This window comes from Brachyhypopomus gauderio, chromosome 12 (genome assembly GCF_052324685.1).
Source record: "Brachyhypopomus gauderio isolate BG-103 chromosome 12, BGAUD_0.2, whole genome shotgun sequence".
NCBI lineage: Eukaryota > Metazoa > Chordata > Actinopteri > Gymnotiformes > Hypopomidae > Brachyhypopomus > Brachyhypopomus gauderio.
In genome coordinates this window covers 23,254,049-23,270,496 of record NC_135222.1, presented here as the reverse complement: position 1 = coordinate 23,270,496, position 16,448 = coordinate 23,254,049, and the positions used below count along the sequence as shown (strand labels likewise).

The window sequence follows — 16,448 nt, the reverse complement described above, 5'->3', positions numbered from 1 at the left end:
GAAGAAAATTTCTCATCTCCAAACACTGCTGAGGACTCAGCCAATACATAGCTGATCTCAGCCAGAGCGACCTTCTCAAACTCAAGGCCACGTTATAATGCAGATGAAACACGCATCCAACACATTCATTTATCCACAAAAGAAGGTGTTAAAAATGCTGAGATGAGGAATGTTTGTGATTTGAAAGAGGAAAGTGAAGAGCAGAGATGGACAGATTGAGAAGTGTTCCATAGTTACAAACACCTGAACCTGAGGAAACTGAGACCAGCGTTAGAAGACCGAGATGTTGCAGTGGTGAAAAAAGGCACTGCGACGAGTCAAAAAGTACCAAACTACAGATGCTGATTTGATCAAGACACCATACAGACTGAATTTATGAAGTCATTTAGGAGATTATGGAGATTAAAGGACATGGTAGTGTTAACTTTGTTGTTAATCTAAATCTCTCATCAGCTCAACATTAGAAATGGAGACCGTACCTGCAGATAATCCGACTGAGAGGTACCAGTAACACACAGGTTGTAAATATCACAGTAGCCTACAGCATTAATGTTTCTTAGGATAACCATAGCGAAGCGTCTTAGCCAAAATTTTGGAAATGTGCATAACGTGCGATTTATATTTACCAAGGACGACAAAACAAAATAGAAATGAAACCATTCAATAAATGAATTCAATTCCCATGTGAGAAGGACCAACTGGTGTATTTTTCACAAACTTAATTGTGATGTTAAAAATTTATTTCTACTTTTTGACCTTTCAAAATGAATCACATTGCTAGCAAAGGATTGAGATGTGGAATGTTTGAGGTTTAACAATGTCTGCAGTCTTCACTATTTACACAGCTCAGTTAATACCTCGAACACACCATTGTCTGCAGCTCAAGCCTAGTTAATCTTGAATTGGAATTGTGGGACCTAAGGAAAACGTTTTAATTGTAATGTAAATGACAGTATATACCCTGATGTGTATATATATATATGACACATCTCCACCTCCAGCTGGTCCTTCACGCTGGGGTTGGACATGGCGTCACCTCTGTGGCTTTGATAATCAGAAATTATGAGAAAAGATTGAAGTCTGAGATTGAAGCATTTATTTGTCTCTGTTATGAAACTGGGGGCAAAGGCAATTCAAAAATTAAAACAAAATAAATATGGATACTTCAGTAAAACCCTTTTCTAATGGAACATTATACACAATGTACACCAGTTTCCTCTCTCAGTAGATCATTGTATTTTCCATTTTGATCTCCAAATTAAACGTGTTCATGCAGAGCCAAGAAAAACGAGAGAGAATACAAGAGTGAGAAAGAGAATCTAGAAAATCTACCTCTAGCTCAGCATCTGGCACACCTGAACCTCACATGACTGAGAAGAGGTGAGCACAAAACTCACAGAGTCCATTATGTGTGTATGTGTTTCTATGACAACATCAAATGTTTAAAAACTGACGCCTGCACCAAGTCTTCAACAGGGCCGGGGGAGGGGTGGATTATGGGAGTCCGTCTCTGTGCATGCAGGGCTTTAGTAGTCCGTGTCCGAGCCCTCTGTGTTGTCCACATTGCGGGACAGCATGTAGTTGTCCATGTCGATAGAGCGACAGTTATTGATGGCGTATCTCAGCCGCTCGGCCATGACGGCCTGGCTGGAGTACGGAGGGAGACGCAGCTGGAAGAAACACGTCTGTGAGGTGGGAAGACTGTCGTACGGCTGTGGGAGGAGAGTGAGAGCTGAGTGAGTAACTAACACCCACACACACACACCCCACACACAGACACACACACAGCTGGGGCTTACCCGATCCACCTTCATGATCTGGAAGCGCTGGGAGATGTCAGCCGTGTTGGCAGGGAGGCGCGAGCGGCCGGAGACGAAGCGCATGAAGAGCATACGCTCGTCGTTGGAGAACTCCTCCAGCGTCTGCCAGAACCACTGCACCAGCTGCTGCTGCTCCTCCACCTCCCGGTAGCGCACCACCTTCTTCAGCACCTCCACGCTGATCTCAGGCAGCCCGCACACCATCTGCTCCAACTGACGAGCTGTCAGCAGAGAGAGCAGAGGGACGGGCACGATCCACGACATCCCCTCCCGCACCGCACACACCTGCCACACACGGAGGGAGACGCGCACACACACGCACACACATACACACGGAGAGACATGCGCACACACAGACACGTGCAGACACACGCGCACAAACAGTTTTTAGATTGATTTTAAATGTTTACACATTTAGTTTTTTTTATACGGTGATGCACATCAACCTTATGACCAAACTCTCTCTCTCTCTCTCACACACACACACACACGTGTTTATACCAACCTGGCGATCTATTTCGTGCAGGCGGTACTCAATGGCACATTCCACATACTCCTTCCTGTTGGAGAAGGTCAGAGGTATACTGCTCCCTCCTGGAATAATGGGGACCATCTTCCCATCAGCACTCTGGCCCACAAATGAGTCCAGAGGAATCATCTATAAAAGGAGCAATGTGATTACTGCACAGTACACACACATGTGTATGTATGTGTGTGTGTATGGACACGTCAGGGTGTGTGTGTGTGTGTGTGTATGGACACGTCGAGGGGTGTGTGTGTGTGTGTGTGTGCGCGCTTGTTCTTCTATCCTGGTGAGGACTTTAACCTGAATGCACACAGACCCATGGGGACCTGTGTCACCGTGGGGACAAAAATTTAGGTCCCCACGGAAAGAGCCCTACTAATTGCTACAAAACAGTATCTGAAACTTTCCCATGCAATTTTAAGGAAGTCCTCTGGGGGACCACTTTCTCGAGAAAATCTGTGTGTGTGTGTATAACTAGCTATGCCCTAGTGGTCACACAGAGTACGGCAGTCCTTATAAGGTTTAGTGTTCCGGAAGTGTACATTTTTTGTTCACTCTATACTGTCCCTACTGATCGAAAATATTATTACATCTTTGGAATATATTCTAAATAAAATTAAACTATTACTTTTTCATTTCTAAAAACATTGGAACAAAATTTTTATTTAAAGAAATCTTAAACATTTTAAATTGTTTATTAAATTTACAGATGTTTTTCCAATCTAAAACCTTGACCAAAAATTAATGGGTAAACACACGCTGACTTTTTGACTTAGGAGCCTGAAACTCTGTGTACTCAATCTCACTATGGACTTGATCTACATCCATCACGTTTGGGCCTTTTAAACTAGCAGCACTGAAATTTCAGGATCTCCAGGACAGCACAGCTGATCACCATATTATATATATGTTATATATTTTTTTCAGATATTGTTTTTGTTTTTTGTAAAAATGTTAAATGATACAAATCATTCCATAGTACTAGAGAGACACCAACAACCGGAACCAAATTCCATGTCTATGCAAACATACATGGGGAAATAAAGCTGATTCTGATCAGATATATCTTTATAGCTAGCTAGATATTTTGAAGCAGCTAAATAGATATCTTAGAGTAGCTAAACTAAGCAGTAAATATATTTTTAAAATATATCTTTATATCTACCTAGCTAGGTATTTCAAAAAGAGCTAAATAGATATCTTGGAGAAGCTAAACTAAGCGTAAAAAGTATAAAAAATGCATATCTTTATACCAAGCAAGCTAGCTAGCTATAGATATTTAAAAAGCAGCTAAATAGATATCTTAGAGAAGCATGAAAACCTTAAAAAGTATTAAATGCATATCTTTATAGCAAGCTAACTAGCTAGCTAGATGTTTAGAAAGCAGCTAAATTTGTATCTTAGAGAAGCATAAAAAGCGTAAAAAGTATTTAAAAAATGCATATCTCTCTAGCAAGCTAGCTAGATGTTTAGAAAGTGGCTAAATAGGTATCTTAGAGATGCCAAGTGTAAATCCCAAGCGCTATACAAATATATTCGATTTGATTTGATTTAAAATCTATAATGTCAATACCTTGCTAATTAGCATTAACAGTGTGGCCGTCCAGCCAAAACCTGTTTGTTCCAACTAAGCTAGAATAGAATACGTAGCTAGAAAATAACATTTTTATTTTTATTATTTGGCAAAAATGAAACCTTTTGACTTGGGCCTAGTCTGCATTTGTCACATTTGGGCCTTTTAAATGACACGGCTGGTCTGTAGGCCTCTGACATGTTAGTGGTCCCTGTGAAGTCCCCCCTGTTGACCTGGGCCCCTTGTCATCATATAAGAAGTCAACCATTTGTAATCTGGGTTTTAAAATGGACAGTGATTTTAAATTGGATAGGCAAATCGGTGCAGTAGTGAAGTCCAGCTTTTTCCAACTGAGGCAGCTGGCTAAGGTGAAGAATATCCTCCCACGTGAGCACTTTGAAACAGTAATCCATGCATTTATTACATCACGGCTGGATTACTGTAATGCACTTTATTTTGGAGTTAGCCAGTCCTCCCTCAAGCGACACCAGTTGGTACAGAATGCTGCTGCCAGACTGCTGACTGGAGTGTGTAAGAGGGAGCACATAACTCCTGTTCTGGCCTCCCTCCACTGGCTGCCCGTGCATTTTAGAATTCATTTTAAGATTCTTTTATTTGTTTTTAAGGCATTAAATGGTCTTGCCCCACCGTACCTCTCTGAGCTTCTACATCCACACGCTCCCACTCGGTGCCTCAGGTCAGCTGATCAGTTGCTCCTGAAGGTGCCGAGGGCAAAGCGCAAGCTCAGAGGGGATCGAGCCTTTTCAACTGCTGCACCTAAACTGTGGAACGACCTACCTATCCATGTTAGACAGGCCCCATCTCTCACTGTTTTTAAAACTCGTCTTAAAACACATTTTTATTCCTTGGCTTTTAACTCCACATGAGACTTGGGTATCTTATGAGGTGTTGTTTTAAATAGTATGTATTAGAATATTTATAGTGGTCTGTGTTTTTATTGTATTTTGCTCTTCTTGTTTTTTAACTAATTGCACACTCTGTAAAGCACTTTGGTTCGGCTGATGCTGTTTTGTAAAGTGCTATATAAATAAAGTTGAGTTGAGTTGAGTGATGGTGAGTTTTTAATTATCGTACTATTTTCCCATTATTTTATGCTGTTAGGTTTACTTGCACGGTGTTTGCACATGTATTGCCACAAAGTACTTATCTTGGTTATGTTGTAGCTAGATCTTCAAGATATCTGGCTAGTTAGCTAGCTAACTGTTTTTTTGAAGTTTTTTAGTAGCCATTATTATGTTTCAGATGAACTAAGATTGAGTTGCAAATTGATTTGTGGTACTGTGCAAGCACAGTTTTTTTTGATGATATGTGGTATTCTGAAGAATTAATTGTTTAGATGCTATTTTTGGGGCAGCTATATCATGTAGCCCTATAGGTATAAATAAAGCACTTTATTTTTTAAAATCCATTTTTATTGAGAGTGCGATCTCAATAAATGACTGGGCAGTCATGGCCTGGTGGTAGGGAACTGGTCTTATGACCGGAGGGTCATGGGTTCGATTCCCAGACCTGAGGCCATGACTGAGGTGCCCTTGAGCAAGGCACCTAACCCCAACTGCTCCCCGGGCTAGGGCTGCCCACCGCTCTGGACACGTGTGATCCACAGCCCCCTAGTAATCACTAGAGTGTGTGTGTGTGTGTTTGCGGTGGAAAATCACAATTGACAAAATATGGCACATATTTTTTTATCTATTCAGGGTTCTTACAATGTATATTTCAAATATCACCAAAATTGTAGATTTTCATTTCATTTTAATATTGGTTTTCTGTGTTGAAGAAATGTTTCTAAATTCAGTATTGGTTATCGAAATTCTTATTGTTTTGTCAGGGAAAAGTCTGGGAATTTTCCATTTTAGAATGGGAACACTGTAATCATTAAATAGTCTTGAATAGTTAATATTCAAGATTTTAATATACAATACAAATACTATATTAAATACTAGGGATGCACCGAAAATTCGGCCACCGAAAATTTTCGGCCGAAATGGCTTAAATTTGCATTTTCGGTTTTCGGCCGAAATACTTTCATCACCGAAACAACACGGCCGAAACAATGTACTGTGATGACGCAAGCAAAAATCGCCACCTGCACGCGCTTATTTGGATAAAGCTAGCAAAAAAGTTTTCCAGTGATGGCGCCAAGGCAAAGGACATTACACCAAAAATTATGGAACTCGCTGCCTTAGACGATCAGCTGTTCTCTGTCGTAGGGATTTCGTAGGCTAATAGAGCACATTGAGCCCCGTTATGTTTTGCCGAGCAGACGACATTTCTCAGAAGCGTGTTTACCTGAGCTGTTTAATGTTGTTGCAACTCACGTCACGTTTTTATGAGAGAATTTATATTTATCTTTCAGGTCAGTCGGTTATAATTAAATTTAACTCGTATAAAATACATATATTTATCCTCTCAGATAAAAACGGTCTGCAAGCGAGTTAAATTTAATTAGTGGTCGGCCGTTGTCAGCGTTATCGTCGTTATCGGCCCACCACTAATTTTATTTTATAATATGCATTACTGTAATGTCAGTGCTAAATAAATATTTTCAAATGAAATTTTGTAGTTGATTTATTCTTTGAATAGCAATGCCTTGATTTTAGTGAGGTTAGCCATAAATCCAATGTTACTAATAATTGGCATAATGTAGGCTATTTCGGTGTTTCGGTTTTCGGCTTTCGGCCTTGGTTTCCTAATTTTCGGTTTCGGCTAAGAATTTTCATTTTGGTGCATCCCTATTAAATACCATTATCTCCTTTTCAAAAAAATCTTTTATTGATTCTAAAATCATATTTTAAAGAATTGTATATTGAAAATACCTCATGGAAGTTGTGCTCGGTGATACCGCTGTCCCCCAGGTGCAGGATGCTGTTGAGCGTCTGCACGTACAGCAGGTCCACCTCCTCCAGGTCCTCCAGCGTCAGCGGGACACAGCACAGCTGCTTCCACACCAGCGGCGCCAGGTGCAGGTCCAGCGGCTTCTTGGTGCGGATGGCCACGCCCATCAGGATGCCCAGGAACTTGAACTGCAGCAGGTGCTCCTCCGTGTAGGCGGAGGGGTTCAGCAGGAACCTGGACACACACACACACAGTATACACACACATGGAGAATGGAGACTAGCTGAACAGGTTAAAATAAGTGATGGTGTGGGCTGGTTCTCGTACCGGTCTCGGTTGTAGCCCACCTCGGCTGTGGAATTGGGAGATGGGATGAGCAGGTCCACCACTCCCGTCTCGAGCTCCTGTACTCACACAAATCAAAAGTACACACTGCATCAGAGTGCTGTTTGATTGGTTGGTGTGTAAGTTTGGCACACACTGTATCAGAGTGCTGTTTGTTTGGTTGGTGTGTAAGTTTGGTACACACTGTATCAGAGTGCTGTTTGGTTGGTGTGTAAGTTTGGCACACACTGTATCAGAGTGCTGTTTGTTTGGTTGGTGTGTAAGTTTGGTACACACTGTATCAGAGTGCTGTTTGGTTGGTTGGTGTGTAAGTTTGGCACACACTGTATCAGAGTGCTGTTTGGTTGGTGTGTAAGTTTGGTACACACTGTATCAGAGTGCTGTTTGGTTGGTGTGCAAGTTTGGTACACACTGTATCAGAGTGCTGTTTGATTGGTTGGTGTGTAAGTTTGGTACACACTGTATCAGAGTGCTGTTTGATTGGTTGGTGTGTAAGTTTGGTACACACTGTATCAGAGTGCTGTTTAATTGGTTGGTGTGTAAGTTTGGTACACACTGTATCAGAGTGCTGTTTGGTTGGTTGGTGTGTAAGTTTGGTACACACTGTATCAGAGTGCTGTTTGGTTGGTGTGTAAGTGCTTTTCCAGGATGGCTGCGTATTGTGGTGCACCTGACACATCTCTGTGATGGTGTCATCAAACACGCCGCCCGCGTCATCCGCCCCCTCCCCCACCAGCTTCACCTTCCAGGCACGCGAGGGCAGACGCAGGTCAGACGCGTTCAGCTTCACTACCTGTCGTGCGATCTGCACGAAAATGGGCTTACACTTCCTCCCTCTGGAGCATGGAGAGAGAGAGAGAGGGAGAGAGAGAGAGAGAGAGAGAGAGAGAGAGAGAGAGGGGGGGAAAAGAAAAAACAAATCTCATTTCCAGAGGACACTCTCTTCACAGTATTCCTTCCTGTGAGTGTTTCAGAGGCTCAGGTGTGTTACTGACCGAGTGGAGATCCTTTTGACGGTGATCTGAGGGCCATAGTTCTTTCCCTGTACCATGGTTTTGCCAATGGACCGTACCATTGGGAGCGTATAAACACGTGGGGCCAGAAGGGGGCGCAACTGCCCCTGAACTATACCCCACGTTCCCAGATTATAATGAGATGTGCAGTTCTGCAACACAGATGTAAACATAACTGTCAAATAACACTGTACCCACTGTATGTGATCAGGGGTAAACAGACGCCAGTCCAGCGAGGACCCGACGGCTGGAAGATGGTACAGTCCAGCGTGTGGGTGGACCCGTTTGGCACAGTGTGTGTGTGTGTGTGTGTGTACCTGGCTGCTAAGGCTAAGGTTGAGGAGTCTCCAGGAGGAGTACATCAGGTCGGAGAAGTGGTAGAGGAGGCGGAGTCTGGCCCTCAGCACCTCCATACTGCAGTCCCGCAGCGCGCTGTACTGTGGCGGGACACACACGGGCAAGCCCAGCTGGAGAGGCACCGACGACCCTGAACACACACAGACAAACGCACACGCACACACACACACACACACACACACACACACACACACACACAAGCGCAGACACACACGCACACATGCACGCAGACACACGCATGCGCGCATTTCAAGCAGCACTGTATTTTTTTATTTTATAAAGGCATACGTACGTGTGTGTGTGTGTGTGTGTGTGGGGGTGTACCTGGTGCTCTGGGAGGGACGGGCAGGGCTGTCCATGCAGCACTATGACAGCGTCCTGCTGAGATCTGCTGGATATTCTTGCCTTGCAGAGAACTGATGAGAGTGGGCTCCCTGACGTGGTTGGTGTGGCCCAGGCCCAGCTAGAACACATACACACACACACACACACACACACACACACACACACACACACACACACACACACACACACAAGTGCACAGACACACATGCACACAGTCACTGTAACGTGCCAATTCTAAGCCGTTACGTGTGCCCTGTTGGGGTGTGTCCTCACCTGGCCTTCTGAATTGCTTCCCCAAGCATAGACGTCTCCGCTGGACGAGAGCGCAAGAGTATGCTCCGCCCCCACCGCCACATCCTCAATGGCCACGCCCACCAGGGCGGGGACCTGCTGCGGACGGTTGTGATTACGCGCCCGCCCTTCAGGCAGACCAATCAGACGATCTATGACACAGCACACAACACGTTATTTCTAAACGGTTTGTTTACTGTTCAACCCACAAGCCCCGTCCCATCAGGAGAAAGATCAGGAGTTTGTACCTTGCCCAAAAGTGTAAACATTTCCATCGTTGGTTAAAGCCACAGAAAACTGGGTGCCACAAGCCACCTTCTTAATGCCCATTCCACACAGGACATCAACCTTCTACACACACACACACACACACACACACACACTTCAGTGATGCTGTTGTGTGTGTCACTGCAGAGGATTACCCGGGACTGTACGTGTGTGTGTTGTACAGTTACAGGTAGGTGTATTAAGGGGGACAGGTGCACCTGTGGTGAGGATTTAGCGGTGGAGTTTCCCAAACCCAGTTTCCCATAATCCCCATCTCCAAACGCCCACACGGTCATTCCATCAGCAGACACCGCTAAGGTATGATTCAGCCCACAGGCCACCTACATGTGAACATACACACGATGTTCACTCATGAGGATGGGGGTGTGAGAAGCAAGTGTGTGTGAGTGTGTTAGGAGCCTGAATGTTACCTGTGCCACCTGGTGACCCTCGAGTGCTGTGACTCTCTCGGGGAGTTTCTTGTTGGAGGTGTTACCCAGACCCAGTCTGCCGTAGTCTCCATTCCCAAAGGAGAACAACTTCCCATCAGCCGTGACCACCGCAGAGTGCTTAAACCCACACGACATCTGCATGGGCACACACACACACACACACACACACACACACACACACACACACACACACACACACACACACACACACACACACACACACACACAAACACACACACGATGATGTACAGATACCTGAGCTTGATTAATTTCACACTGACTATGATACGACGGTTATTTTGCATGACGAGTTGTTTTACTGATTTGGCTGTAAATTTCAGCATATTAGACCAGTCCTATCAGCCCTGCATCGGCTCCCAGTTAAATTCCGTATTTTAATTCCGTAATTTAAAAATTCTATTATTAACTTTAAAGCACTGCACGGGCTTGCTCCTGAATACCTCCAGGAACTTATTTGCTACTATGAACCCCCACGTCAACTAAGATCACAGGGTGCTGGTCTTTTATTAGTTCCACAAATTAATAAGGTAACAGCATTATTCTGCATTTTTAGCTAGGCTGTAATAGTTTAACTTAATGCCTGAGTTGCTGCCACACTCCAGAAATGTGTTTAATTTAATCTGTCCTGTATATGTCCTCATACAGAGCTAATTTTACCAGTTTTATTTTTTCCACATGGCTGCCCGCCTGCACGAGGAAAAATGAGATGAGGAGAGACGAACGATCCATCCAGTGCCAGCCACCTACTGCCTGACCGGATGAGCCTACACCATGATGGACATTACTACATCTTTTCCTTTTCTTTATTTCTTTATGTCTAAATTGTTGTTGATGAGAGGAGGATGAGTTCCCCCCCTGAGTCTTGGTTCCTCTCAAGGTTTCTTCCTCATCCAATAAACTAGGGAGTTTTTCCGTGTCACTGTCGCCCTTGGCTTGCTCACTGGGGGCTAGGACTCGGCACTTGTAAAGCTGCTTTGTGACAACAACTGTTGTAAAAAGCGCTATATAAATAAAATTTGATTGATTGATTGATTGACTGTAATGGTGGTGGTGGTGGTGGTGTGTGTAGATGTGTGTGTGTAGGTGTGTGTAGATGTTGGTGTGTGTGTGTGTAGATGTGTGTGTGTGTGTACTGACCTGAACCACCTCCTCTCCCTGCAGGGCCTCTATCTGTCTGATGTGTGTGTAGATGTGTGTGTAGATGTGTGTGTGTGTGTGTGTGTGTACTGACCTGAACCACCTCCTCTCCCTGTAGGGCCTCTATCTGTCTGATGTGTGTGTAGATGTGTGTGTAGATGTGTGTTGTGTGTGTGTGTGTGTACTGACCTGAACCACCTCCTCTCCCTGTAGGGCCTCTATCTGTCGTGGTCGGCGCTGTCGGTCACTGTTTCCATGTCCCAGTTTGCCGTAATCTCCATCTCCCCAGCTGAACACCTCCCCACTCTCCGTCAGGGCCATGGAGTGGCCATCAGAACCACACGACGTCACTAACTGGGTCACCACGAAGCCTGCACGCGCACACACACACCCCCGCACGCACGCACACACACACACACACACACACGCGCGCACACGCACACATACACACACACTCTTTGTAAAATGTCAAACTAAATGCTTCTGGTTTTGTTTCCCTTATTTGTATTATGTATGTGTCAAGTAAGCGACTTGATTACATAAATGTGTGTGTGTGTATTCATGTCTCTGTATGTATGTGCGTGTATGTTGGTGTGTATTCATATCTGCGTGTGTGTGTATGTGTGTGTGTGTGTGTGTGAGCACGTGTTACCCTGCAGTGCTGAGATGACCGTGAGCACGTGCAGATCGTCAGAGTTGCCCTGACCCAGGCGGCCGTAGCTCCCCTCCCCACACGCACACACCGTCCCATTGGCCTGCACCACAAATGTGCAGTTCTGCCCACACACAACCTGTAAACACACACACACACACGTACACGTACACACACACACACGTACACACGTACACACACACGTACACACACGCACACACACACACACACGCGCACGCACACGCACGCACGCACGCACACACGCACGCACACACACACACACGCACACACACGTGCACGCACACGTGCACGCACACACACGCACGCACACAAACACACACACGCACACACACACACGCACACACAGATTATAATTCAGACTTTCCCTGCATTTATCTGCCACAGTGCTGTGATAAATGCATATTTGTGTATGTGTGTGTTTGAATGCATGTGTGAAGGCATGTGAATGACTGCATGTGTGTGAACAAGATGCATGTGTACCTACCTGTGTGTATAAGGTGCGTGTGTGTGTGTGTGTGTGTGTACCTGTTGAGCCTGAGAGAAGGAGGCAGCAGATGTGGGCACTAGAATGTTGCGGCCTGCTTCAGCGAGTTGGCCGTGTCTCCCTGCCCCCCACACATACACCTCACACTTCCCCCCCAGGTGCCAGTCCTGTGTTACACACACGTACACGTACATTACATCATTCCCTTTATTTGTTATGGTGTGTTATCCCAGTGCGGTGTGGCGGGCCGTTAACCAACTCTCTCCTCACCTCCGGTCTGGACGTGGCCCATGACATTATCTGCTCGTCCATTCTCGGAACCCATTTACTGTTGTCCTGCCATCAGAGTGAAATACAGAATACATCACACACTCCCCCAGGTCTCACACTCCCCCAGGTCTCACACTCCCCCAGGTCTCACTCCCTCCCAGGCCTCACACTCTCCCAGGTCTCACACTCTCCCAGGTCTCACACTCTCCCAGGTCTCACACTCTCCCAGGTCTCACACTCTCCCAGGTCTCACACTCTCCCAGGTCTCACACTCTCCCAGGTCTCACACTCTCCCAGGTCTCACTCCCCCAGGTCTCCACTCCTGCTGTGTTAAAGTGAGTTTCTCCGAGTTTCTCACCATTAACACAGCCATCTTGTCCTTGGCCACAGGCTCCAGATCGGGAACACTGAAGGATTCTGGGAAGGTGTGCCCGCGGGCGAGCGCCTCAGCCGTCTTCACCGTGGTGGAGAAGCTATGTAGCCACGCCCACTCGCTGCTACCCCAGGCATGTGAAGAGGGGGGGGAGGAGGAAGAGGAGGAGGAGCCAGGCAGGGCGGGGCAGTGGGACAGGTGGGGGGGGAGGACCGGCCCACACAGCAGGGTGTCCAGCTGCAGCCCCACAGCCAGAGAGGCCAGACACTGCATGTAGGGGCTGTGGACTAGCTGCTCACCACACACCACATGGGGCTACAAAGAACACACACACACACACAGGGGAACATACACACACACAGGGGAACACATGCATGCACACACATGAACACACAATGTCACACACACAAACACGTGTATTTAAATACTACAGAGAACAGTGACACTTCAATAATAAAGACATATTTGTTATAATTCATTTACAAACGAGTGAGGTCCCCGTTTCAGACACTAAGGAGGTGTGTACCTTCTCATAGTCAAACTGCTCCTGAAGCATGATGGGAAGTCTCTCTAAGAACGCCCTCATGCAGGGTGCCATGTTCAATCCCACAACACCCTGCTTCTTTAGAGCAGAGCGGCAGGTTGCTAGTACATGATTGGCTGCCATGAATTCCGTTGAGCAGTTGACTACCAGAACGTCCTGAAGAAAACGGTTGAATTCACGGTTAATTAACGATGTACATGTAACGTAACCGTTCGACATGAAAAGGCTTATTGCATGTGAAACCTTGGAGCGGTTGGAGCAGATGGCCACGCCCACATCAGGAATCCACACAGTGTGCTGAACAGCACCAGAACCAGCAACTATAGTCTGTAGTACTGAGCCATCCTGAGAGAGCGCGCACACACACACACACACACACACACACACACACACTTGTACATCCGCATACATTATACAAGACATACTACATCCTGAGTGTGTGTGTGTGTGTGTGTAACTCACTCGAAGGGACCAGACATTCACGAGTCCTCCCACGGCCCCAGATACCAGCGCCAGACCATCTGGACTGAACGCCAGTGTCCGCACTGGGGTCATGTGACCTCTCAGCTGAAACACACACACAGCCTCACTCCATCGGGGGGGCAGCTGGAGATCAGACAAATGACAATGAGCACATGAACACACACGAACGAACACACACACACATAGCTCTGACATAAAACAGCAACATTTATTATGAATTAACTATTAAGAGTATGAGTTCAGTATGAGTGAACTATTAAGAGACTTTATAAGTGCCCTTACTCTAGTTTTAGACCTGGACTCCATTTCCCACCATGCCTCTGGACTGACTGTTCTGACCTGGGAGAAGGCTGTGGGGTCCTGAGGTACTGTCCACACAGACACCAGGCCACTCTGACAACAACTGACCACAAACATCATATGTATGTGAATGCAGAAAGGTACTCAGCATATTGAGTGTGTGTGTGTGTGTGCGCGTGCGTGTGTGTGTGTGAGTGTGTTATACATACGTGGCCAGCATGTTCAGTGCTTTGGCTCCTTGCCCTGGCAGTGAGCACCAGGCCACAGCATTCACCACAGCAGGGTGTGTGATGCTCTGAAGACACGCCCAGCTCCGTCCAAGCCCCGCCCCTGACCCTGCCCACAGGTGCACAGTCTCCTCCTTTGCACAGCTCAACAGAATCTGCCCACCTGGAGCCCAACGGAGTGAACTGATACTCTCCTGCACACAGAAGTAAGGGGAAGACCATCACGTTCAACATGCTTACCCCTGTGTGTGTGTATGACGTGTGTGTGTATGACGTGTATATGTATGACGTGAGACAAAGAAACAAGACATCTCGAACCTTATGGGCATCGATGACCACCACTGATCCATTTTCCAGGGGTTCTTTAGAGCCGATGAGAATTTTTCCATCTGTATAGCCTACAGCGAAGGGGCGGTCCTCACTGTACCATGCAATATGCATCACGGCCACTAAAAAAAAAACCAATGTTTTATTTCTCTGTAGATGCATGTATCAGGTAAACCAGCAGGGGGCAGCACCAGCAGAAACACACAAAATTGGTTTACATCAAAAATAAGTTTGCTCAGTATAGTCTCTTTAGCCACACACACTCACTATACCCTCCCTACACACTAACTACACCCTTCCCTACACACACACACTAACTACACCCTTCCCTACACACACACACACACGCACACAAACACTATACTCTCTCACTCACATGCTAAATAGCCATTTAGCTTGTCTATGCTAGAAAAATACTGATTACTTATATATACTGTATACTATAATATACTGTGGGATAATGTGTTTTAACAAAGGACTCCTCCTCTTTGAACCCAGTCTGTGTCAGTAGTGTATGAGGCCACACCCTCCTTCCTGTAGCAGTGCTGCAGTTCTGTTGTGTGCAGGCTGCACGCATCCACAACTTCAATCAGGCCCAGCGTTCCGTCCATGCGGCCGACCAATAGCAGCTCCCGAGGCTCCCCGGACCACAGAGACCCCGCCTCATTCTCCGGCCAGGCCAATGAGGACACCCAGTGAGGCTGCACGTCCAACAAACCCTTACCACCTAACACACACACACACACACACACACACACACAAAGCTCAAAGTTCACTCGCCCTTATCACGTTCGTGAGCTGAGTGGGTTATGAAGCTGGGTCATGAATGGGTCATCACAAAGGGTTAATCAGGTAAACAGATAAATAGACATATCAAATATCAACTTGACAGTATATTTTTCAATAATGGAATTGTTTCTTTTTTGGAGACTCATCACCAAATTTAAATGGTGTGTGATGTCACATCTTTAGTTGAGCAGTGAAGCCAATCTGAATGTGATGTCTTTTTAAGTCTAAATAATTCTATTTTAATTCTCAAAAACAAGAGGTTACATAGTCAACTTTGTTAAATATGTAGAGAAAACATACAATACTATCATACAATACTATCATACAATACTAACTCAATGTCCTCCTGTGTGGAAACTCAAAGCTCAGTTTTGTGGAATCAGAGTTGGCGGGTTGTGAAACGATGACTCACCGTTGACCTGCCAGATGTTGACAACTTTCTCCACGGCTGCAGACAAGAACTTCGCACTCACACTCCAAGCGACAGGAGCCAAGCTGAGGTCACCGGGGGGTGGCACACCACACACACACTCCTCCGGGGGGCCGTCTCTGAGAACACACAACGGCACAACCATCACACACACTCCTCCGTTGGGCCGTCTCTGAGAACACACGACCACGCAGCCATCACACAGACCCCCTCACACACACACCCCTCGCACACACTCTGCAGGAGTGAGGATGAGGATGGTGATGAAGACTCACACTCTGCTGAAGATGACGGTCTGCTGCAGGCTGTACTGGTTCTTGCTGACGCTCCAGATGCGGACGGTGCCGTCGTTACCGCTGGTGGCCAACAGACCCCTCTTACTGCACCAGGCACAGCAGATCACCTGGGCAACAGCGGAGAAGTTGGCACATTACCCAGCATGCCTCTCACCAATCACAAACAGCTCTCCAACTCAAAGATCAAATCATCCGCACAGCAAATGCTCCTGTCAGTGTCGACCTCTATAGTAACTGCAAGCAACATGG

The 16,448-nt window shown here is 46.1% G+C and overlaps 1 protein-coding gene across 5 annotated transcripts in view; it reads right to left on the bottom strand.

Moving 5' to 3' along the window:
* Window positions 1-1,081: 1,081 nt before the first annotated feature.
* herc1 (HECT and RLD domain containing E3 ubiquitin protein ligase family member 1) overlaps window positions 1,082-16,448 on the bottom strand; it is a 52,056-nt gene continuing 36,689 nt past the window's right edge. For all 5 annotated transcript variants that reach the window (XM_077023899.1, XM_077023901.1, XM_077023902.1 and 2 more), the window contains exons 51-77: window positions 16,179-16,306; window positions 15,886-16,022; window positions 15,211-15,411; window positions 14,676-14,806; window positions 14,340-14,551; window positions 14,113-14,233; window positions 13,810-13,953; window positions 13,591-13,692; window positions 13,330-13,503; window positions 12,789-13,118; window positions 12,431-12,496; window positions 12,202-12,327; window positions 11,656-11,794; window positions 11,193-11,374; window positions 9,825-9,980; window positions 9,612-9,734; window positions 9,375-9,477; window positions 9,109-9,278; window positions 8,815-8,953; window positions 8,451-8,620; window positions 8,116-8,285; window positions 7,791-7,956; window positions 7,103-7,179; window positions 6,757-7,009; window positions 2,326-2,478; window positions 1,800-2,105; window positions 1,082-1,712 (exon numbers count right to left, since the gene is read on the bottom strand). In XM_077023899.1, coding sequence (XP_076880014.1) covers window positions 1,527-1,712; window positions 1,800-2,105; window positions 2,326-2,478; window positions 6,757-7,009; window positions 7,103-7,179; window positions 7,791-7,956; window positions 8,116-8,285; window positions 8,451-8,620; window positions 8,815-8,953; window positions 9,109-9,278; window positions 9,375-9,477; window positions 9,612-9,734; window positions 9,825-9,980; window positions 11,193-11,374; window positions 11,656-11,794; window positions 12,202-12,327; window positions 12,431-12,496; window positions 12,789-13,118; window positions 13,330-13,503; window positions 13,591-13,692; window positions 13,810-13,953; window positions 14,113-14,233; window positions 14,340-14,551; window positions 14,676-14,806; window positions 15,211-15,411; window positions 15,886-16,022; window positions 16,179-16,306 — 4,365 coding nt within the window. In that variant the 3' untranslated portion in view covers window positions 1,082-1,526. The remainder of the gene's footprint in view (window positions 1,713-1,799; window positions 2,106-2,325; window positions 2,479-6,756; window positions 7,010-7,102; window positions 7,180-7,790; window positions 7,957-8,115; window positions 8,286-8,450; window positions 8,621-8,814; window positions 8,954-9,108; window positions 9,279-9,374; window positions 9,478-9,611; window positions 9,735-9,824; window positions 9,981-11,192; window positions 11,375-11,655; window positions 11,795-12,201; window positions 12,328-12,430; window positions 12,497-12,788; window positions 13,119-13,329; window positions 13,504-13,590; window positions 13,693-13,809; window positions 13,954-14,112; window positions 14,234-14,339; window positions 14,552-14,675; window positions 14,807-15,210; window positions 15,412-15,885; window positions 16,023-16,178; window positions 16,307-16,448) is intronic.